Source organism: Ostrinia nubilalis, chromosome 24 (assembly GCF_963855985.1).
Source record: "Ostrinia nubilalis chromosome 24, ilOstNubi1.1, whole genome shotgun sequence".
NCBI lineage: Eukaryota > Metazoa > Arthropoda > Insecta > Lepidoptera > Crambidae > Ostrinia > Ostrinia nubilalis.
Window position 1 is genome coordinate 8,805,160 of NC_087111.1, and position 24,587 is coordinate 8,829,746.

Genomic DNA, 24,587 nt, shown 5'->3' on the forward strand with positions numbered 1-24,587 from the left:
TAACAAGTTACATTTTTACATCTAAATTTGCATTTGCATTGACTTATAAATTGCTGACTGGTGGTTTGCGTATCGGACTGCTTTGCGAGGGGTTACTGGTTCGATCTATTCTCAATACAAATATTAAGAGTAGGTATGGTTTTTTTTTCTGCCCGATCCCAAATTTTTTTCTTGCCAGCTTCGGGAGTGTAGGCCAAATATCTGGTAAATTAGAGAGGGTCGTGGACGTCGTGGTCCTGCAGTTGAAAATGGCCTGACCAGTGTCCAAAGATCGTATTGGTAAAATTTTGTAAAATGACGGCAAAACATTTTGGACGCAACATACTCGTACAAAATCGATTTCGAAAATTTGATGAGGCTGAATCCTCATCAAAACACCTGCTCACTAAAAAGCATCAAAAAAAATTTTTATTCACTTGTAATAATCTCTTAACAAAATTGAAAAACACAGTACAGGTAAAGCAGTATGTCATTTATAAAATAAATAATAAACATTTGGCTTTGGTATCATTTTGCAATGAGTATTGGATTTAAGATAATATTTTCTAATTGGAACATCATAATTCAACACATTCATATTTTCCAAAAAGATCAAATACCAAGAACAGGGTGACAATACGACAGTCTTATAATAAAACTCAGTCTCTCCTAGAAGACAATCCGCGCCTTTCAGGGCACCTATACGCATCCCACATTATTGTCCTACCTCCACTTCGGGCCAACAGGGATGTTGCTGAGAAGGCGGGAGAAACTCAGACATCTTCAGTTAGTGTCGAAAAATCCATGCCTTAGTTTTGTATGTTGAATGAAGTTGAGCTACTCTTTTGTGTGCTCTACTATGCACTGCGCGGCGTATTCATTATTTTTTCATGAACGTAACGTTGCTAGCGGCAGTTGTTTTGTAAAGGCTTTTAAACAACGAGCGAAAGGCTTGTAAAAAAATGTAGTTGAATGGTGGATGGTAGTAACACTTTTATAATATCTTTTTATTTAGGTACTATGATTATTATGATATTACCTATGGTCTGGTGAAGGTTGCGGGAAGCACCTGAATGCGGGCAGCGCAGGACCGCTCGTTATGGAAGTCCTTGGGGGAGGCCTTTGTCCAGCAGCGGACGTCATTTGGCTGAAACGAATGAATTAATAATATGTACTATCTATACTAATATTATAAATGCGAAAGTAACTCTGTCTGTCTGTCTGTCTGTCTTGCTTTCACGCCTACTAAACCACTGAACCGATTTTGATGAAATTTGGCATAGAGTTAGTTTGAGTCCCGGGAAAGGACATAGGATAGTTTTTATCACGGTTTTTGAAATAGGGACGCGCGCGATAAAGTTTTTCTGTGACAGACAAAATTACACGCGGGCGAAGCCGCGGGCGGCAAGCTAGTAATTTATAATAGGCACATCAGCTAAGTAACTAAATATTTAAACATAATATTATGATGTTATGTTTAAAATTCAGGTAGGTATTGCTTTACCAATCCCTGAGGCCTAGGGTATTAAATGTTCTAATCCGACCCAATGTTCTGGGTTGGGTTTCCTGGTAAAATTAATTTACTGGACCAATTTAAACAACAAAACAGAAAATACAAGAGTTGTTCTTCAATAGGTATACCTTTTTCCACTAACTATGGGCTATAAGTTTAATTTCAATGTGGGCAGTAGGTACACAAATCAAACTATAGGTTTTCAGCTAATGGACACTTTTATCGTCCATTTGCTAAAAAGAAATATAATAAAAACACCTGTTTAACAGCCTATTTTGTTACAGAATGTTACAAAAAGTAACCTTTAACAGTATAATAACATTTTTATTTTCGTCACAAGTGCCAGAAAACACCTTCCTTCACCATAAATTTATATGTTTATGTCACAAGAAACTACACTAAATGAAAGTGAAAAAAGCCATTTTGGCTGTACCAGTGCTTTATGGTCAATAACAAAAGATTTAAGAGGCCGTCGGAGAGGAGTGGGATCGTAAATTCGGGTATCTTTAAGCCCTAAATACCCAGCAGGTTAACCTACATCAAATTCCCTAATGGATTTTGAGCTCAATATCATTGGTATAAGAGTTGAAATCAATTGAAAGTGTCTATCTAGATCATCAATAGGTACATCAATAAGTACATAATCCCAACTAATATTATAAATGCGAAAGTAACTCTGTCTGTCTGTCTGTCTGTTACGCTTTCCCGCTTAAACCTCGCAACCGATTTCGATGAAATTTGGCAGGGACATAGTTTGAGTCCCGGGAATGGACATAGGATAGTTTTTATCCCGGTTTTTGAAACAGGGACGCGCGCGATAAAGTTTTTCTGTGACAGACAAAATTCCACGCGGGCGAAGCCGCGGGCAGAAAGCTAGTATTATTATAAAACAAAGTCGCTTTCCGCTATCTGTTCCTACGTATGCTTAGAGCTTTAAAACCACGCAACGGATTTTATTGCGGTTTTTGAACCCATGCGAAGCTTGGGCGGGTTGCTAGTACCTATCGTATAAATTTCACAGAATAATATTCATATCAAAAGGCATCTAGTGTCAAATGACACAATACAACTTGACATCATAAATACCAACTACTAGCGGCCGCCCGCGACTTCGTACGCGTGGATCCCGTTTTACCCCCTTAAGGGTTGAATTTTGCAAAATTTCGTCTTAGTGAGCACCTACGATCTAAAAGGAACCCCCATGCAAAATTTGAGACTCCTAGCACTTGCAGTTTCTGAGATTTCGTGATAAGTGAGTGAGTGAATCAGTGACCTTTCGCTTTTATACAGGGTGGAAACGATAAGTGATCTCACTCGATTATTTCTAAACTATACAAGATATCGAAAAACTGGTTACTGATCCTAGGTGTCAAGATAAATCCAGAGGCAATATAAACTTTTTTATTCAGAGGTCTTTTAGAGGGTCACTTTAAAATGATTGATGATCGACACTGAAAAGCCATTGAATAATTGAATCGACCTTTTAAACCACTAGCTGTGCCCGCGACTTCGTACGCGTGAAAAGTTGAATATTTTTTCCCGTTCGTGCGTTTCAGCTAAATGACGTCCACTGCTGGACAAAGGCACAAGAAAGGCCTCCCCTAAGGATTTTCATAACGACCGGTCCTGCACTGCCTACATCCAGGTACTTCCCGCGACCTTCACCAGATCGTCGGTCCACCTAGTGGGAGGCCTGCCCACGCTACGAGCTAGCTATTTAAATTAGTAATATAGATCATCTCTCTGAAAATATTTATCTTATAGCGTCTTCGTGGATGAAACGATCTTTAATGAGTTCAAAAAGCGATATTTACTTACTGAAATGAAAACACGTACTATAAAATGAGATTATGATAATGTAATGTAGTAAAATAACCACATAAGACAGTGAAATTAAAGTAAAAGCATCTAGTTTTTGGGGAACACTGAACTTGGCGGCGTGTTAATGTGTACATTGCCGTGTATGTAATTACATTCTTGCTACTTGTAACCTGTCTACATACAGCCTAGACAGGCATTTTTCAGGTAGACTTTATATACAGGATGTATAGTGTATACTTATAAAGCTAGAGTCAAGCCTTGGTGCAGACTACCGATTTTGAGTTGGTCGATTGTTGGGTCGGGCTGTTGATCAGGATGGAGATGTATGAAAGTGCGCACATTGCACCGATTTCGTATCGGCCGATCCTTCATACAATTTAGAATCGGGCCCAACTATCGGCCGACTAAAAGCTGGTGGTCTGCGCCTAGGCTAAGTATAAGTATTGATTTTAATATTGTCGATTTTCAGTGCCACCAGACAATAACTTAAATGTCGTTATTAATTAAGTATGCTAGTTCCGTTACGTCCCCAAGTTATCTTTCTTCGACCAAAGCTCGTGGCTAACATAGACCTCCCCTGATGATTTCCACATCGCCCGGTTGGTAGCGGCCTGCATCCAGCGCCTTCCTGCCTTTATGAGGTCGTCGGTCCACCTAATGATAATTATGATAGTGGCTAACGCTTTATATTTTTTCATTTACTCATTAACCATTGGAAAAAAAAATTGACAATATTGGTTGTTTTGACTACAATTCAAAAGCCCGGTTCTATGTAACATTTTCTTAATAATATTCCCACTTGCTTACATAGGCTGTCTACCCCGGCACACCCTGTATAGCACAACATGTTTAGGCGTGCCATTAACCAAAATGACTGTGCGAACGACGCCAAGGCATTCTACTGTAATTATGTTAAACAAAGATTCCGTGGCGTGGCGTGATGTAGTCGTGAAGAAAGAAAGAATTATTAAGGCACAGGCTGACAGACTATTTGGTGTTGTTGAAAACTTGAAAAATAACACCTGTTTCCACCACATAAGAATGTATTTAGCTTGGTCTTTTTACAGTATAGTCTCAACTTTTGACAAGCTATAACGTTCCTGAAATCAGAGTGCGACTTATTAATCTAAATAATAGCTGACTGACTGACTGACATAGTGATCTATCAACTCACAGCACAAACCACTGGACGGATCGGGCTGAAATTTGGCATGCAGGTAGATGTTATGACGTAGGCATCCACTAAGAAAGGATTTTATGAAACTCCACCCCTAAGGGGGTAAAACGGGCGGCCGCTGTATAAAATATGAACATATACAAAAATAACAGTTTGTGTAAAAACATCACTACATAAGGCTGAGTCGCACCATCTATCAACTCCATATCACATTAACTTTGACCGTAACTATAACCATAACCGGTGTTTTTGCGTGGAGTTTGAGTTAAAAGATTTAGCAAACCTGATTTTACTTTTAAAATAAGTATGTACAATGTACATAAAAAAGTACAACGCAAAACATTACAATCCCCTTTTAAAATTGATGTCAGTGCTTCATTATGTAATTTCGAGGCCGATTCTATTATTTTCCACTGTAAAAAGACAGAATGGAACCCAATGCCTAACTATGTAGTACCTTATTATTTCCACAAAAAAGTCAATCAGTCGCAAATCTCAGTTAACACGTTGAGTGCGAAACCAGGTCTATAGACCTTGTGTACGTCTCGCTTACCGTGCGGCTAAGAAAATTATAGTCTTCCTTGTCGTGCGAAAGCCATAACTTCAATTGGGTCCGGTGTAGGAAAGTGATGAATATATATCTATGATGTATTCTTAAAATAGAATCCAATGATGTACCTACCTTAATACCAGGTTTTTAGACCTGGTACCGCACGGAAGTAATAAAATGTCTTCACAATGCGAAACCAGGTCGAAGCACCTTGTACCCTGCGCACCTGGTACCGCACCCCACGCTAGCTTCGTGCAGCCAGTGTTGCCTCGCATTCGTAAGAAACGCACATGTCGACATGGCGTCAAGAGAAACAAACAAAATCAAAACTACAAATTGATTATAATTTAATTTGCTACACGATTTATTGCTAATTTAAATAATGTTTTTCGTGACAAACATTTGAAGTTGTAACTGAATGTTATTAAATAATATGTTTTCTTTAAATATAGCTTATTTAAGTTTTTATGCACGTATGTCTTAATTGTAAAATATTTAGACTAAATTATTAAAACATCTTTGTTTGTTACTTTTTTAATTTTTTATTAAAACTTAATTTAAACTATCGATATTTGTATTTCACATCCCTAGAATACCCACCAGACTTCCCTACTTCAGTGCGGCACAGGGTGCATAAGCCTTGTATTTTGAATATAGCTATAATTTTTATACTAAACAAGTTATTCACGAACGCCTTCAGGTGTATGTCAATAAATGCATTATTATTAATATTCAAAGAAAAAAAACACAATATCTATTAACATGAAGCCAAAAATTAAATTAATATATCTTAAATATTACAAGGTCTTTAAGCCTTGTGCCGCCACAATGTAAGTTTTAATACCAGGTTTACTGACCTTGTACCGAAGGAATGGAAAGTATTAGAAAGTTACTGCCGCAGCAAAGGTGTTAATGAGACCCCCAAAATCGAAAGTTACGAACTCGCGAGAATTTCCATCGAAAAAATGCAAAATCATTAATTACTGACATAGTAAAAACAAATAAGTTTTACCACTTTCAAGTGGTTGCAAATCTTTCGTGTACGTACAATTCTACGCAGACATCCTGAAATGGTATTAGATTGGACGTTAAGGGTTGTAATGAAATTATTTTCGAGTAGACAACACTAAGAAAACAAGTTTGAGTTCACCTTTTAGTTACATGACTAAAAAAGTCTTGGACAAAAACAAAACTTTGTAAACTTACAATAACGAAGTGTAGGTTTCGTTGGTGTTATGTTAATTCTCAGAAAGGCCAACATCTAAATGTCCAAAATAGCAATAAGCTATTCCTATAAGCCCGATTGAGATAATCTATTGACTTTGGATGTAACCGATTCGCACATCATGATTCTCAAATGGGCACAAGATTGCACTAAGTACTAAACAGAGGAAGTGAATTTACTGTTCAGTTTTAGCTACGACATACCACTATCGCATTTCAATCAAGCTCGCTTGTCATCAGACACAGGCTCTCATTAGAGAAAGTAATTATTTTCATGAAGCACTTTCTTTGCAATATTGAAGGTTTTTGGAATTCGTTTTGTTGTGGTCTAAATTAATTTCCATTCGTGGTAAAATACGAAGGAAAAGTTTGAATAAGCCTTTGTGTGTTAATATGGGCTGTAAAAGTGTGAGTATACCTATTTGCTGAAGGAAGTTTAAGAAACATATCACATCATCATTATCGTCATCTTTCTTTTTTCTTTTCTTTTCAGCCAAATGACGTCCACTGCTGGACAAAGGCCTCCCCCAAGGTTTTCCACAATGAACGGTCCTGCGCTGCCCGCATCCAGGCTCTTCCCGCGACCTTTACCAGATCGTCGGTCCACCTAGTAGGAGGCCTGCCCACGCTACGTCTTCCAGCCCGTGGTCGCCACTCGAGAACTTTCCTGCCCCAACGGCCATCGTCTCTACGAGCTATGTGCCCCGCCCACTGCCACTTGATTTTAGCAATTCTGCGAGCTATGTCGGTTACTTTGGTTCTCCTGCGGATCTCCTCATTTCTGATTCGATCACGCAGGGAAACTCCGAGCATAGCCCGCTCCATCGCCCTTTGGGTGACCTTGAGCCTTCTTATGAGGCCCATAGTAAGCGACCACGTCTCAGATCCGTATACCATCACTGGCAACACGCATTGGTCAAATACTTTCGACTTAAGACACTGCGGTATTTCGGACGTGAGTATATGGCGAAGCTTCCCGAACGCTGCCCATCCGAGTTGGATTCGACGATTGACCTCTTTCTCGAAGTTGGACCTACCTAACTGGACTGTTTGTCCCAGGTATACATAATTGTCAACAACTTCGAGTGTAGAGTCTCCAACCTTCAGAGGAGTGGGTGCAACACGGACATTAGACATGATTTTTGTCTTGTCCATGTTCATTCTGAGGCCCACTTGTTGAGAGGCTCTACTGAGGCCATCGAGCATTGTGCCTAGATCCTCCAAGGTCTCAGCCATGACTACGATATCGTCCGCGAATCGAAGGTGGGTGATGTACTCGCCGTTGATATTTATGCCAAATCCGTTCCAGTCCAGAAGCTTGAAGACATCTTCCAGGGCGGTGGTAAACAGTTTTGGAGATATGACGTCTCCCTGTCTTACCCCTCGCTGCAACTGGATAGGTTTCGAGTCCCGATCCTGGAGGCGGACCGACATTGTGGCGTTTTTGTACAAACCCCTCAACACTTCGATATATCGATAGTCAATTTGGCACCTTTGGAGAGACTGTAGCACTGCCCAGGTCTCGACCGAATCGAAGGCTTTTTCATAATCCACAAACGCCAGGCAAAGTGGTTGATTATACTCCTCGGTCTTCTGTATAATCTGCCTTAGCGTATGTATGTGGTCTATGGTACTAAAGCCTTTTCGGAAACCGGCTTGTTCGGGAGGCTGGAAGTCGTCGAGCCTGCGAGCGAGACGATTCGTAATGACTCTCGAAAACAGCTTGTAGACATGGCTCAGAAGTGAGATGGGTCTATAATTCTTCAACAAGGTTTTGTCACCTTTTTTGAAGAAGAGTACCACCACACTTCTGTGCCATGTCGTAGGCGTTTTTCCTTCGAGGATGACGGAATTGAACAGCTTCTGAAGAGCCCTTAGTACCGGCGTTCCGCCTGCCTTCAAAAGCTCAGCCGTGATTCCATCATCACCCGGTGCCTTGTTGTTCTTCAGCTGTTTGAGAGCCATTCTAATCTCGTACAGACTGACGTCCGGGATATCTTCGGTATAGTGTCGGGTCAGTCTAGCTCTTGGGTCTTCGGCTAGATTTGTGACAGGTGCGCGTACAGTCGTGTATAATTGTCCGTAGAACTTCTCAACCTCTTCCAATATCTCCGGCCCCGACGAAATGGCTCTGCCATCCTCTGTCTTCAGCTTGGTCAGTTGACTTTGGCCAACAGACAGATCTCTTGCGAACACTTTAGAGCCTTTGTTTCGCTCAATCGCCTCTTTAATACGGTCTGTATTAAATTGGCGTAGGTCGCGAGTCAAAGACTTGTAGATCTGTCTGTTAAGGCGCCGATACTGAGCAGCATCTTCAGAGGACTGCAAAACCAAGTTCCGTCTCTCTTCCATGAGTTGATTGGTGAGGTCAGAGATCTTTTTGGTTCCTTTTGAACGACGGGTTTTAAAGAACTTAGACCCAGTCGTTTGGACAATTTCCACGAACCTGTCATTGTATTCGTCCACATTTTCGCAGTCTCCTAGGCATTCGAAACGATTTTGCAACTCGAGCTGAAAGCTTTCGGGGTTTTGGAGTTGGATGGGCGCTGGGCGGAGCGTAGACTTCATCAGTCGACATCTCTCGAGCTTGGGTCTGATATTCAATGTGCCTCTTACCATTCGGTGATCGCTTCCTGTTTTGACCGAATTGATCACAGAGACATCATTGAATATATGCTTCTTCGTCGACAAAATGAAGTCTATCTCATTTTTTGTAGCGCCATTGGGATGCAGCCATGTCCACTTTCGCTGTTTTGGCTTTCTGAAGAAGGAGTTCATCATAAAGAGGCCCTCCTTCTCCATAAAGCCAGCCAGCAGTTGGCCACGTGCGTTCCTCTCTCCATACCCAAATTGCCCCACTTTCGGCTCATTATCGCTTCGTTTACCTAGCCTCGCGTTGAAGTCCCCCATCACAACGGTAAAATGGGACCGGGAGCTATGTATGGCTCTGGAAATATCCTCATACATAATCTCCACTTCGTCGTCGGGGTGTTCCGTGGTCGGTGCGTATACCTGTATGACCTTCAGCGAATACCGTTTGGTGATTCTGAGTATCAGGTACGCTACCCTCGCCGAAACACTCTCGATCTGGACCACGTTGTTGACAAGGGACTTGTGGACGATAAACCCGACACCACCCTGGGACTGCTGGTCGCCCTCCCGGTTATAGAGCAGGTTTCCGGATTTGAGAATTATGGTGTCCTCTCCCTCTCTTCGGACTTCACATAATCCTACGATATCCCACCGTAACCTGCTCAATTCTTCCTCGAGTTCCATTAGCTTCACGTCTGTACGCAGTGTGCGAGCGTTATAGGTTGCCAGGGCCAGAGGTCGTCGGTGTTGGTAGCTTGGCATCCCCCGGGGATTCTTCGCACCCCTTGCCCCACCGTTACCGTGACCGCTACCGTGGTCCGGGATAGTGGGGCCGCCGGGGACTAGGGGCCGTTTTTTTGTTTGTGCCACCATTTGGAGGGTTTTGCCCTAATCGCCACGCTTGGCAGGCGGGTTGGCGATCGCAGTTTTTTACTTGGTTTCGCACGCAGACGCTGCTGCCCGTCCGGTGCTACAGGAGTTTGTCGCCTCTTACGACACGCCTCCTGTGGGCGGTGGGGAAAAGTATTCTTTTACGGCCGTCCCCACACGGCACGATATCGTCATCATCAGCCTATAATTATTATCATCATGATCTGTCTTGTTGACTTGTTTTCGGCTGCTTCAGACGCAGAGGTCCCGGGCTCGATTCCCAGTGGGGGCATATTTTTTTGTTCGGTTTGGTTGGTGGTAGGGCTTGTTCTAAGTCCGCCTGACTAGCTACCACCATCTTACCTAAGTCTGTCGCCATAACAACAATGTTAACAGCAACGCATTGTTGTGTTTCGGCAGTTGGAAGATAGCCAGTTCCTCCGTGGTTGAGGATTCCGGGTGAAGCTCGCTTCCACCTTCGGCCTGATCGTCACTTACCATCAGGTGAGATACAGGCCAAGAGCTTCCTCTTTGTGGATGAAAAAAATAATTCAGCGTAAGTAATTTGTGTATGGAAATTCGAAGAGTTTTGCAGAAAGCGTAAATACGCAGTTATGTTTTAGAGATATACATTATCTGGGGGCACGGCAGTGCCCCCACCAAGTCGAGCAAAAAAGCGGCACGGCCGTACCATCCTTTTCTCGAAGCAATTCAGGCCATTTTCGACCGCCTGTAACTTCGTTGTGGATAAAACTAGAAGGCTGAATTTTCATTAGCTATGCAGGCATTGTAAAGACACGGTATATTTAAAATTTCATTCAATTTGAACCAGTAGTTTAAGAATTATAACGGGTCAAAGTTACTTAATTTTGTCACTCACTGACTCACTGACTCACTGACTGACTCACCGATCATCAAAATTCTAAGGCACTTCTAGCAGACCTAGAAGCTTCAAATTTGGAATATAAGTAGTGTTTGGTGTATGAATCAAGGAAAAACTAAAATATTTGGGGGCACGGTAGTGCAACCGCCAAGTCGAGTAAAATTTTTCAATTTCGGTCCAGTTTTCTAGATACATAACTGCTGTCTACAAAATACAATAATTAACTTTTAAAAAAAATGAAACCGACTTCAAATGCGTGAACACAAAAAAAAACTAAAAATTAAAAATATTGCGTATAAAAAAGTTCATCCCCAATTTTCCACCCTTGGGGGTGAAATATTTTCTTCAAATTCGCATGAAACCACCCTTTTGATAATACCTATTCAACAAAAAAATAATCAGTCAAATTGATTTATAATCGGCGGAGATATTGCGTATAAAAAAGTTCATCCCCAATTTTCCACCCTTGGGGGTTGTTTTTTCTATTATTAAATTTAAATGGGACCACCCTTGAGGTATTATCTATACGCCGAAAAAAGATTTGTTCAAATCGGTTCATAATTGGCGGAGTTATCGCGTAACAAACATAGAAAAAAAAAAAAAAACATACGGGTCGAATTGAGAACCTCCTCCTTTTTTGAAGTCGGTTGAAAAGAAATGAGATTTGGGGGCACGGTAGTGCAACCGCCAAGTCGAGTAAAATTTTTCAATTTCGGTCCAGTTTTCTAGATACATAACTGCTGTCTACAAAATACAAAAACATACGGGTCGAATTGAGAACCTCCTCCTTTTTTTGAAGTCGGTTGAAAAGAAATGAGATCCCATCAAAAACAATACTTGTCAAAAAAACCAAGTCTCGCAACTCAGTTGTTCTACGGTAAAAAGTTGTGAGATCCATGTAATACCAAGTCCAGGCCAGGAAATCTTTAACGTTTTACATAAATATATTGACTTGGCCATCGCATGAAAACACGTGTAAATTAAATTATTTAGTGCGATGGCCAAGTCAATAATTTATGTAAAACGTTAAAGATTTCCTGGCCTGGACTTGGTATTACATGGATCTCACAACTTTTTACCGTAGAACAACTGAGTTGCGAGACTTGGTTTTTTTGACAAGTACCTATTGTTTTTGATGGGATTATTCTTTCCAAAAAGCACACGTAGATACATTTATTTAGGGTTATTTTCCAATACCAAGAATAAAACTTTTTTATCAATTGGCATAAGAGTAGTAGGTACTATGCAAAAAAAAACTGTATCTAATAATGTCCATCTTATTACTAAAAGTTATCTAAGCGGAAAAATAAACAATTTAAATTAAAAATGCCTTACGAAACATTTCACTGGAAATCAACACCATCTATTGTTAATTTCCAAACTTGAAACTTTATACGAATTTCAAAAAGTCGTTTAGAAGTTGTTAATAGTACAAAAAGAACGTTTAAAACTTATGCTTCGGTCCTAACTCCTAGGGGCACATTTTGAGAAGATGGAAACAGCAGGTTCATTCTTCCTTGTAAATAAAATACAACCTGGTCGAGTTAACTGCGTACCTCGCTGGAATGCGACTCTCCCTCGCACTCACCTGAGGGCTTTTAGTGTGTATTAACATCAAAAGTCCTCATCATCATCATCATCATCATTTCAGCCATAGGACGTCCACTGCTGAACATAGGCCTCCCCCAATGCTTTCTTTCCACGTTGATCGATTGGTAGCGGCCTGCGTCCAGCGCTTCCCTGCTACCTTTAGGATGTTATCGGTCCACCTTGTAGGTGGACGTCCATCGCTGCGTTTTCCGGTACGCGGCCTCCATTCCAGAACCTTGCTGCCTCATCGGCCCTGCCCATTGCCACTTCAGCTTGCTAATCCGTCGGGCTATGTCAGCGACTTTAGTTCGTTCGTTCAAAAGTCCTCACTTGTATAAAAATATAATTATGAAAATTTTAGTTCTCGAACGTTTTCACTAGGGGCGCTGTACAATCCGTCATACATTATTAATGTATTTTTTTACGCGCTCACTAGTGACGACGTTTTATGTAAACTGACACTGCCCTCTGCACAACTTCCCGCGTTTGCCCCGTCCGTCATCCCAAAAAATACTATCTGTCATAATGACATTGCATTGAAATAATTACTGCAGTGGGTCTAGTCAAAACGCACTTTAAAATCGCAAACCCATCGCAAACCAGTCGCAAACAAATAAACAAATCGCAAAAGAGGTCGATAACAAAAAAGGCTTAGTCAAACGGCAAAAAATCGAATCGCAAAGCCCTACCTATCAATAATCGAAAGACCGGATTGAAATTTCTTAGCCAACATGCATTTAAGACTCAATCAAAATCGAATCGAATCGCAACACCCGCCATTTTCATTGCGATTACTAAAACCCCGGTGATAAGCTTGGATTAGATCGAAAACCAATAGAGTGAGTTGCACCACCTAACTTTAAACGTAACTATGACGTTAACCGGTGTTTTTTGTATGGAGTTTGACAGATTTTAGACGTTTGTCAAAGTTAAACTAAGATGGTGCAACCCACCCTAAGGCTGTTTTGACAAATCCGTATCGCGATGTCGTTTTGACAGCTAGTTTGACAGCGAAGCATAGACGTAAACAGAGAGCAGAAAGAAGGAAGAAACTAATTTAAAAAAAAAAGCTAGAAAAAGTAAAAACAATCGCAAAGTCAAAACATACATTTTCGCAAAAACAAACATTTTTTAACTTTTATTCGATTTTGAATGAACTTTTATATCGCCGCGTCGTTGGTGGTTCAATGTGCATTTTGGCTGCCATTTTCCGATCGAATCGAATCACTGGTGACGCGGCGACTGACATTAGTGAAAACTTCCCATTGGTTTGCGATGGCATTTTGACTAGACCCACTGACTTTTGATATCTATAAGATTTTGAACTTTCGCGTTCCATTTCATGAGATTCCTGAGTACATAATGTAACTCAATTATAAACGTCGCGCTAAGACCCGTGTCTTACTATTTTAGTTTAAGGAAAACCTAGTGTCAAAAAGGCTATTTTGTAAATAAGGAGATTTAGAATGTCATTACCGGCATACCTACTACCGGAGGCTCTAATGACAGTAATATTCATTGACACACGTCATTACCTACTGAGGGCTTAGTGTGAGTCCTCAAAACAAACGTCCTCACTAGTGAGCGCGTAAAAAAATAACCTTAAATGTATGACGGATTGTACAGCGCCCCTAGCGGAAACTTTCAAGAACTAAAATTTTCATGTATTTTTTTAACGCACTCACTAGTGACGTTTGTTGTAAACTCACACTAAGCCCTCTGATAGTGTCTGGTCCGCTATTAAGTAGCTAATAAGACTACTAAGGCTGAGTTGCACCAACTTACTTTAACCGTAACTATGACAATCACCTGTGTTTTTTCTATGGAGTTTGACAGATTTTTGACGTTTGTTAAAGCTAAAGTAAGATGATGCAACCCAGCCTTAGATCCTACTGTACTGAGTCTACTGTTTTCGTTCCACTTTGTCGCTATTCAGTTACAGAACTTCTAAACTGAGGCAATAACATAATATCATTTTTTGTTACGCGAAGTAAAATGAGCCTCTTGGCAATTTCTAGGAATAAGATAGGTTAAAGTTATTAGATGTGAAAAACGTTTAAGAAAACTCCTCTGGCAGTCATGAATAAGAATTTTTAGAAATGTGACGTCAATGCCTCACTGATTTCTATACATACTTGTTTTTATCGTGCTACGTTTTACGTTTACTAAGTACGTTTCTTAAAATGTATAATACTAGCCGAGCCCGCAACTTCTCTAATAGTTTTCCCGTATTTGTTTTTTTTTTATTTACTGCTCCACCCCTATTAACTGTAGAGCGATGTTATAGTCTAAATAAGCCTTCCTCAATAAATAAAACTAACACAAAAATATTTTTTTCAAATCGTACCAGTAGTTCCTGAGGTTAGCACGATCAAGAAAACAAATAAACAAATTAGTATACGAGTCGGAAGTAGGATGTGACGTCACTGTATGCCTCTAACTTAATTATTGACTTTCAAAACACATGCAAACTCCCTTTAGCTTTAAATACGTCACATCGTCACGTGTTTGTGTTAATTCTGCAGAAATGTTTACCACGTTACACCCACGCCGCAAATGTACGCCCACGCTTGTCCGATTCAAATTCACATTCAATATTAATGTTGCGGACCTCAAACGCTCTAGGTGGATCTATTTATCACTACAAATCGAATTGTAATGAGAAGTGGCGCTAGGATATCCGTAACCGTAACCGAAACTTTCGGCTATCCGAAATAAAAAAATATCTGAAACCATAACCGTAACCGATTCAAAAGTTTCGGATAGTTTCAGATGTAGGCAGCTTTCATTATTCAAAAAAAGGCAATTAGAACAATGGTGCGCATAAGTCAGCAGCAGTCGTGTCGAGAATATTTCAAAAATCTTAACATTTTAACAGTGCCATGTCTGTATATACTAGTCCTTCTTACTGACCTTGTCAAGCATCCAGACAGATATGAATCCGTGGAGGAGAGAGTCACGCGTCATGACACTAGGCGAGGGAATATTTTAAATCACTTACACCCAAAATTAGAGATAGTCAAGCACAGTGTAAGCTACCAAGCGGTTAGACTCTTCAACAAATTGCCAAATAATTTAAAGAAAATAAATAATGTTAATATATTTAAAAAAGGATTGAGGGCTTACCTGCTGGATAATAGTTTTTATAGTGTGGAGGATTTTTGTAAAATGGTCTAACTTTAATTTGACATATTTTATTAATTTATTGTTGTGACATTATTGAAATTAATTTGAATTTAATGTGAACTAGATTTAACTAAAAAACAAAATGTGACATGTATAAGATAATATTTTTGATTGTTTTTTTTTTTTGCAAGTATAATATTGCTATTAATTATTGACATGGTTAATTTTGACATTCGTATAGATTCTGATTAATTGTAATTTTGCATGCTTATTTATTATGCTTATTTTATTTTATTATTGTACCTATTTCCAACACAATGTAATATTGTTTTTAAATGGAATAAACTTATGACTTATGACTTATGACTTAAATTGTTTTTTGTATAGCCTTATATTATGTAAAGGCATAACAGCCTGATTTACCTTTATAATGCCATCTAGTATCAATTTTTATCTTTTTATTCGATGTAAAGTGTGCGGCCATGAATAAACCGTGTTAGACATTTGCCGTTACGGTCGAGCTTCACCCGGAATCCCCAACAAAGGAGGAACTGACCTTAACTTCGGACTCCTCCTATGTTCTTCTGATTAATTTCGTTGCGGGTCCAATGACAGTTTAACTTTCCCTCGGGACAAAGTTGACCTTCACTGATTGGGTTTTTATTGGCCGTAGAGCTGCACAGGAGTTGCAGCGGTGGGAACGTGTCTTATCTTCCACTGCTGAAACACAACACAATTTTAATCAGCAATTTCCTTCTCCAGGTAAATGGGAGCTTGGATGGATCTTCTGCGATATCTGGATCAGCCTGGACATCCTCCTATGCACAGCGTCCATCCTCTCCCTCTGTGCGATCAGCGTGGATCGGTACTTGGCTGTGACCAGGCCTCTGACGTACTCCAGAAGACGGCGGTCGAAGAAGCTGGCTCTGACCATGATCTTCTTCGTTTGGATTGCTGCTGGTGCGATTACGTGTCCTCCTATGTTTGGATGGTAAGTTTCTCATAAAACTAGCTTCGTCCCGCCGACAGTGGCAATGTTAGTAAATCTACACTCTGATCAAGAATAAATCTTATTCCTAGTTTATATGATTTGAAATTGAATCAATAATTTAAAGTATTATGTTTCAATTATTAAGGGATTACTTACCCCTTACTTGAGTAATGCTTGATGCCATTTATGTATGTACAAACCTACGTCCCATTGTATTATTATTATTTCCAATGCCCAATGTATCTCTCTCTCTCTCTCTCTACCGAAAGGAAGTCATTCAAATTTAAGCGTGATCAGGTAAATAAATGATGGTGCTGAATTCACAATAAAATTTAATTTCACAAATGGTTAATGACAATTTAGGTCTTCGATCTTGAAAACAGGTCTTAACTTTTTTCAGAAAATCACGAAGCATTAGAAAATCCTATCATTAAAGAAATCTCCTAACAGAGTCTTATCTTCCAGGTACGAGCCAGACCACAACCAAGGAGGGGTCTGCCGCTACAACCAAAACCCGGGGTACGTGGTCTTCTCAGCCATGGGGTCGTTCTTCCTGCCCATGATCGTGATGGTGTACGTCTACGCGAGGATATCCTGCGTAGTTGCGAGAAGACATCACCAACTGGCCAGCACTGCCACTAAGTGTAATAAGGTTGGTTGTTTTTTCGTGTGATTCGTTCGTTCGTTTCAGCAGTTTTCAGTTATATTTCTCGTAGTTATACAGACTCATTATGACCCAAGGGAATTCAACTTATTCAAAAACCAATATTAAAATTTAATACCATCACAAAATGAGTTTCTTCCTTTTCTAGAAATAAATCTAATATAAATAGTTGCCTGATTCGATCATTACTTCTGAAATTTCAGAGGGATCTTTCACTTTTCTATTGAGGTCAGTGCTCTCAAAAGCGTGTCCATGAACTTAAAATGAAAACAAAGCTATTAAAAAGTTTCAATATTTTTTCGTAGACTCCCAACAGTCGCTTATGCAAACCAAAAATTTTACAGGCCATTCTGTTTGCTGGGCAGCTTTAGCGGTTAATGAGTAAACTGCTAGTACTGTTTGCAGAAAACAAACAGACAAATACCAGTAGGTCCACTCTATTTCTTGAAGAAACTAAGTCCTGAAGATTTGAAGGACTGATAGAGGAATTCTTTAGATCATCATCATCATCATCATCATTTCAGCCATAGGACGTCCACTGCTGTACATAGGCCTCCCCCAATGCTTTCCATGTTGATCGATTGGTAGCGGCCTGCCATTCTTTAGATATTATAAAAAAAATGATTATCAGTATGCTCCCGCAATCACAAGTCATGACTCTTTATTATCAGCCCACTGCTAGACAAAGACCTTCCCAAGGCACACTACTAAGTCCGATTCTTTTCAAACTTATAGCATTTACGCCCGTATTCACAAAAAATACTATAAGGTCTCACAGTGCGCGTGGACGCACAGGGTGACACACGAAACAATCTCAGAGCTCTATCAACGCTGTGCGTTCGATTTGCTGCTTCACTTCAGCAAGCATCGTTTGTGAATACGGGCGTTATTTTATTCACTTGAGAAAAATATTCATGGATTGTCTCATATAACTTTAACTAAGCCTACTGCGCTACCCTTTTCTGTTTTGTACGGTTTACAGACATTCTCAGCTAATTTGGCGGAAATGGTGAAATCGCACGTTACACATAGCCTAATGAGATCAGCTGAATCAGCACATAGTATATCAACCCATCTGACCAGCTTGGGGAGTGTAGGCCAGATCCTCCTTTGCCTTTGATGAATAAAAGAAGGTCGTACTCCTGCATTAGAGACTAAATGTCCTGGTGATGATGATAGGTAGGTAACAAATTAAAATAGTAAGACACGGGTCTTAACGCGACGTTTATTAATGAGTTACATTATGTACTCACGGCTTGACGTTTCGGCTGTGATGCTACAGCCGTGGTCACAAGCAGACTGGTAACAAATTATCAAAAAGAAAATAATAGACCATTATTAAAAAGATGTGTCTAATTGTGATTCCACTAACGTTAAAAATACAAAGAGAGGGTACAGAAATACGTTTAATATTTATTTATATCAATCCAATTCTACGGTAGGTAATCTTATTTTTCCAAAAGGTACATAAAAGCTGTCTGTTTCTGTAGAAGCTTTGACACATCATAAGCGGATTCGGTGCTAGTATTTTTAACAGCAATTTTACACTCGGCCGAGCAAAAATGTTTTTGCTACGTCCACAAGTTCTGTTCTGCGTCAACTGAACTTTACGACTGGTTGGGTTCGTATCAGATGCTCTAAAGTTAATTGAATTCTTGTTGAAAAAAAACGAGAGACCAATAAAAATGTTTGGACTTTCATACTAATCTTTGTCTTTAAGATGTAGGAAATAGGATTTTGATTTTTTTATGATATTCAGACTATACTTATAAGATACAGCTACACTACCTAATTATTGACGAAGTAGGAGATGTGCCAAATTATATCTATTACCTTAATAGGATGAGACAGATTAAAATGTTTTTGTTTTATTTTGCAATAGGTACTTAAAATATTCTAAATTTTCCCATTCGATATTCTCTTGAACTTTAAAATCTCTGGAATATCCTCATACGATATTTGCTTATACAAAAACAACAAATTTCCCCGCAATATATTTACTTCAACTTTAAACACTTTAACTTCAAAATTAACAGTTTGTTGTTGAAATTTTCCACAAATGAACCAAAACTTTTTGTTGCAGAGAGGGAAGCTATCGTGTATCCGCACTGAGTCGGACTCTGGGTCTGACAAGCTGTCCCTTCGCCAGAGTGCCTCAAAGCAGACTTCGAAGACGTCAAACCAGCAGAGTGACTGTTCTTCTCAAGGGGACCACAAATGCCCTTGCTGCTTCCGCGCTGAAAAAAAGAATCGCCAGTCCAAATTCAACAAGTGCAAAGAGAAAGAGTCTCGTTTCTACAACGAGGTCACCTTCAAAGCCAACTTTAAGTATAAGAACACACAGAGACACAGGACCCATTCTATGAAAGACCACGTCGATAATAATAGAGTCTCTTCTCTAAGACGCGAGACGAAAACAGCTCAAACGTTAAGCCTAGTTGTCGGTGGCTTTGTCGCTTGCTGGTTACCATTCTTCGTTTACTACATACTTACCCCTTTCATACCTTCTAACTACGTCAACCCTGTATTGATGTACATCCTGACTTGGTTAGGATGGTTCAACTCTGCTATAAATCCGTTCATTTACGCGTTTTACTCCCCGGATTTTCGGCTCGCGTTTTGGAGGTTGACAATACGCAAATGTAAGAGGAATAAGCATTAAAAGTTTTGTTGTTACAGGAATCTGTGGGATTCTGTTATCTGTGCCGAATTGATGTTTCGAATGCAAATAACGGGCGAAGTTGTAATTGTTCTTTGGAGCATTTGTTGTTTTTCTGTCTTAATTACTTGTTTGTTATTACAGTAATAGAAAATGACAACAAAAAGTATATCTGTCTATAAGTACCTAAATCGATTCAGTTTTTACGCTTATCTTCCTTGATGTATATCATACTACTTGATGCACCAGAGAGCTCAAGAAATAAAGATGGCAGTGGCTTTTATAACAATTGAAAATTGTGTTACACTTTACGAGGCTTTTATACAGCTTTAGTCTATCAAAAGCGATATTAATTATGTCATGAAAGTTACTGTTTTGGTTATGAATTGACTAATTTCAAAATTTATTTTGTTTATGGGCGCTGTTAAATTGTTACTAGCTAAACCACTTTTTCTATTACAACCTATCTCAAAAATGTATGATTCAAATACAGCTTTCATCTTTATTTCATTAAAATATTGTTTGTGATACGACGAACCTAGGTACTATTTGTATAATTTAATTTAACTTCTTATGCATTCCATTTAGGTAGTATTTAAATAATCTTTCAATTAAACAATTTATCATCAAAGCTATTTCTATTGTTGTTAATTAAGTTTTTGTTTTTTATAAATATTATTTTACATTATTACATTAAGTCGCAAGTAAGATTTTAATATTGCCTAATAATCTTTCATAATTAAATAACAATGTGTACTTTCAATATTATTTTTGTTTCTTTTATGAACATTTCTTATTCTCACTTGAGTTTACTAGATGTATTTAGCATACCAATTCGTTTACGTTTTGCGTGATTTCGTATGCGACAATATTTTATTTTGTTCAAGGTAATGTGTCAATTTGTACCGTACCACAGTAAAATAAATAACAGTAAAAAAATATTGTACTTAGCTCTTGAGACTGTGCCATATTATATTGCCACTATATTTTGAATATTATTGCGTTGTTTCAAGCTACAAATTGAAAAAAGATTAAAATGTAAAAACTATGATGTATAATGTACATATCGATTGCTCAAAGAGTAATTGTTTGTAAATAAAAAATTAATTTAGATAAGATTCAACATAAAACTGCACAATTTTTTATGCATTGGCTTCTGAAAATAATGTTAATTATATCTTAGTAAAGATTTCAAAGATTGAAATGGATAATGTTTTTTATTTGTTTAAAAAAGTCGATACAACATTGCAGCTGCCAATAAAATTATGTCGATACATTTTCTTGAAAACGCGCAAAAATTATGAATATTGTGTCATTATTGCTTGAATTACGAATATTGTGCCATTATCTTGCACTAAACATTGTTTTTTAATTAAAATGTCCTGAAAAAAGAAGCTATTGAAAAATGTATTCTTTACCAAATATTTTCTTTAATTAGGTTAGTAATATAAAATCTTTTTTTTGACACGAGGACACGACAATTTCATTGAGAAATATTTAAAGTACCTAATATTGTGATGTCCAGCACAAAAACCAAAGAATCTAGTCATTATATTTGTATAACTTAGATGCTCTGTATTATGTTTTGTATTAGTATTAAATATGTATAAGATAACGTATACGTAGTGGTCAGATAGGGCTGCAAATTTGTGATAAATATGAAAATAAACGAAAATGTTCTTGATGAGAAAAATGTTTTATTAACAACAGACTGAAAGCCTCTAATACATTGGAACCACGATAGCCGAACGGTGAAGGGGTCGGACTGGCTGACTCGAGATCCGAGGAACGCGGGTTCGAACCCCGCCCGCTCGACTATTGTGGTGAGCCCATTCGTAACACAAGCATATTTAGCTTATACGAAGGGCTAACGAGACTATTAGGATTTTTTGCAGTACAAATTACTTAATTAACCTTCACCTTGTACTCGTATAGTAACTGCTACGAGTATTATCCATTTATTCTATTTTGCGTGATCTTTTTTATTAGGTACGCCACTGGATATTTAATTCAAAAGTCTATTTTGACCAGGATTTGACATACTTAACTTGACTTTAAATGAAAAACCAGTGATGCTATACTTATCTTCCGGAATTTTTATCTTCATGCCAAAGGTCTGGGGCGATACTACAATCGCGAAATCCCAACATGTTTAAAATAAACATGATTATTATTGCATTTATTAATTAAATAATTATCAGCGTGGGGAAACTTGCTAACAAATATATAAAATAAAGGAAGATAAACACTTTATCACTCAAAGTTCAGTACTTGACCAGACAGCATCATGTTCGTGCCAATCATTTTGCTCTCGTTACTGCAAATAGTGTTTGCAAGAAGATTCACGGTCACAGAGTATACGGAGATAGCTAAAACTCCAGATGGAAGCCTTTGCTTGACCGGCTGTGTCAACGGGCAGTGCGTTATCAACTGGTTTGGAATAATATCCAGCTGCAAAACCTATGGACCAGCTCCCAAATTCTTCACTACTCAAAAACGACACCCTTTCGCGACACATTGCTTGACGAACTGTGGCTTCTTCGGCTATCGCAGAGAATGGTGCATCACAACATACGACATGCATTGGGACTACTGCAGTTCTTACGTGAGGAAGTCACCAGAAGATGCTGTAGCCATGACCCGGTATGGAAGCGAATGCGTCTCTGAATGCGAGAAAGGGAACAAAAGGTTCTACTGGTGCTGGTATTTGAAGCACAATGGCAGACGTCATTGGGAGTTTTGTGCGCCACCTGCAGATGCCCCTAAGCCTCAAGTTCCAATTCTCCCATCAGATTACAACGTTGGAGGAATGTACAAGCAGAGCTGTGATGACTTCATCAAAAACGAATACCCGTGCTTATCAGTGAGATCAACATCATCAGCTTGCAGAGATAATTTTGTGGAGAGTATTGCTTGTGAGTTCGAGTCGCATCATCGAGCTACGGACTGCATGAAGCCGGTCAGCAGTTACTCTACTGTCCAGTTTCAAGGCCAGTCCGTCCCAGCAGTAATCCGAGCGCGGATCACAAACGAAACTACGCACAACATTGTCCATTACCAATCAGTTCCAAATCAAGTCAGCAGTAAATATCAGAGTTTGATCCCTGGGAATTACGATATTGATTACTTAGTTGGCTGCGACCTTGGTGGTCCTTATTCTGATTACAATTTCGTTCCAAGATCTTCGAATTGGAACTGCGATGAATGGTCAGATACGGAGAATGCTATGAAGAGCTGGTGCAGAAGAACTGGCGGGTATGTGGACATGGTGATGGTGGTTTTCTATCCAGATGGAAACTCGCCCATGCCGCGGGCTGTAGGTGTGTCTTTAACATTCAGGAACCCTGATGGTAGCTTACGCATTGATTGCAGAGAGAAAATATTCTGGAATTAGGATGTTAAGCAATTTGTAATGTACAGCAAACAAATATGTTTCTGGTAAGATAAAACCTTAAGTAACCTCCAAAGTATATTCCTACTGAACATTTTAATATTGTAAAATTATTTTAAATAAATTCATTATTATTAACCCTAGAGTAGTCGCGCCTTTCCGTGAAACGTGAGTGCTCGCATATGAGCATTTTGCCGCCCAAACTTACAAGTCCGGTTGTGTGTCAAATAACAGTTTAAAAATATGAAAATCAGTTAAAAATGATAGAATAAAGCATACACTATTAGAAAATAACGTTCATTAAAGATTTGTGGCTAAAATTTAAAGAAAAAAATATATTTTGGAAATGTTAGGAAATATTTATAGAAATCATAGAAAAAACATTGTTTTTACCTTCATACATCATCAAATATTAAACTTATTAGCACACTTAAAGGTTTTCTTCATCTATGACATGTGCTTCAACAAAACAGGCCTGTCACATGTGCATTTAATGTGCGGTGCACAGTAAATTTGCACAACTATTGCACCCTTGGCACATCATTTTCAGATTCTGCCGCTGATTGTTCTATAACAGTATTGTAATGACTATGTTTACTTTCTTTACAATTTTAGTATACATTTTCTACTAATTTTAGTGCACCAGCTTCTTCGAAATCCGACATCTTCCTTGTTTTTACATTTTTTGTATTTTACGTGAATTTTACCGAAAACGACATGAAATAAATTAAGCACTAATAGTAATTATCAATGTTATGACGTCATTAATGTCAAAACAACATTATACGCAATGAAAACTAATAATCTTCCAACTACACTAAAAACCAAACACATAAATTTTACTTACGTCAGTAGTCGCGCAGTGAGCAATTTGCCGCAAAACGTGACATACGTTCAACAATCGTTCTCTATTGCGGTCACCTGAGCACTAAATTTCTTCTAATTTCCAATACATGGAGGTGAAGTATGGGGAGGCAGCTACTGAAACGCTTGACTTTGACAAACGCATCGTGTAGAAAATAACTCGATTTTTTTGCCGAGGGCGGCAAAATGCTCATAGCGCGAGCACTCTAGGGTTAATCATGCTACGGAATTATTTTAATTCTTTTTATCATAATCTTAGGCAACAAAAATATAGGTAGGTAAGTAAAATAGCTTGATCACAAGAGCCGTACGTTTGCACCATCTGCAATTTTACGAATTCGAATCTCACAATAATCAATGTTTTACCTAAGTCCTTAGTGTTTTACCTAATTGCTACGAAAGATTATCAGTTAAAGGAAGAAATTACAATACCTAACATAGTCAGAATTTTACATTACTGTCAAACACGGTGAAGCTTTCTCAACTTTAGTGATCATCACCAAACTGCTGTCACCGATCGAGCTAGCTGCGCATCTCGCTGGAATGCGACTCTCCCTCGTAGTTACCCGCACACCCTGTGTTCGCCCCGTCCGTACCAGAGCGTCGATGTGACGTCACGGCCGCTAGGTGCGCAGATAACTCGACCGGTTTATACAGTATAGGACGTATCATCATCTCAGCCATAGGACATCC

At 39.0% G+C, this 24,587-nt stretch overlaps 1 protein-coding gene across 1 annotated transcript in view; it reads left to right on the forward strand.

The window, feature by feature from the left end:
* Positions 1 to 19,734, forward strand: part of LOC135083776 (octopamine receptor 1-like) — a 66,889-nt gene extending 47,155 nt beyond the window's left edge. The window contains exons 3-5 of the mRNA XM_063978524.1: positions 16,088 to 16,316; positions 16,782 to 16,968; positions 19,064 to 19,734. Coding sequence (XP_063834594.1) covers positions 16,088 to 16,316; positions 16,782 to 16,968; positions 19,064 to 19,642 — 995 coding nt within the window. The 3' untranslated portion in view covers positions 19,643 to 19,734. The remainder of the gene's footprint in view (positions 1 to 16,087; positions 16,317 to 16,781; positions 16,969 to 19,063) is intronic.
* The last annotated feature ends 4,853 nt before the right edge of the window (positions 19,735 to 24,587 follow it).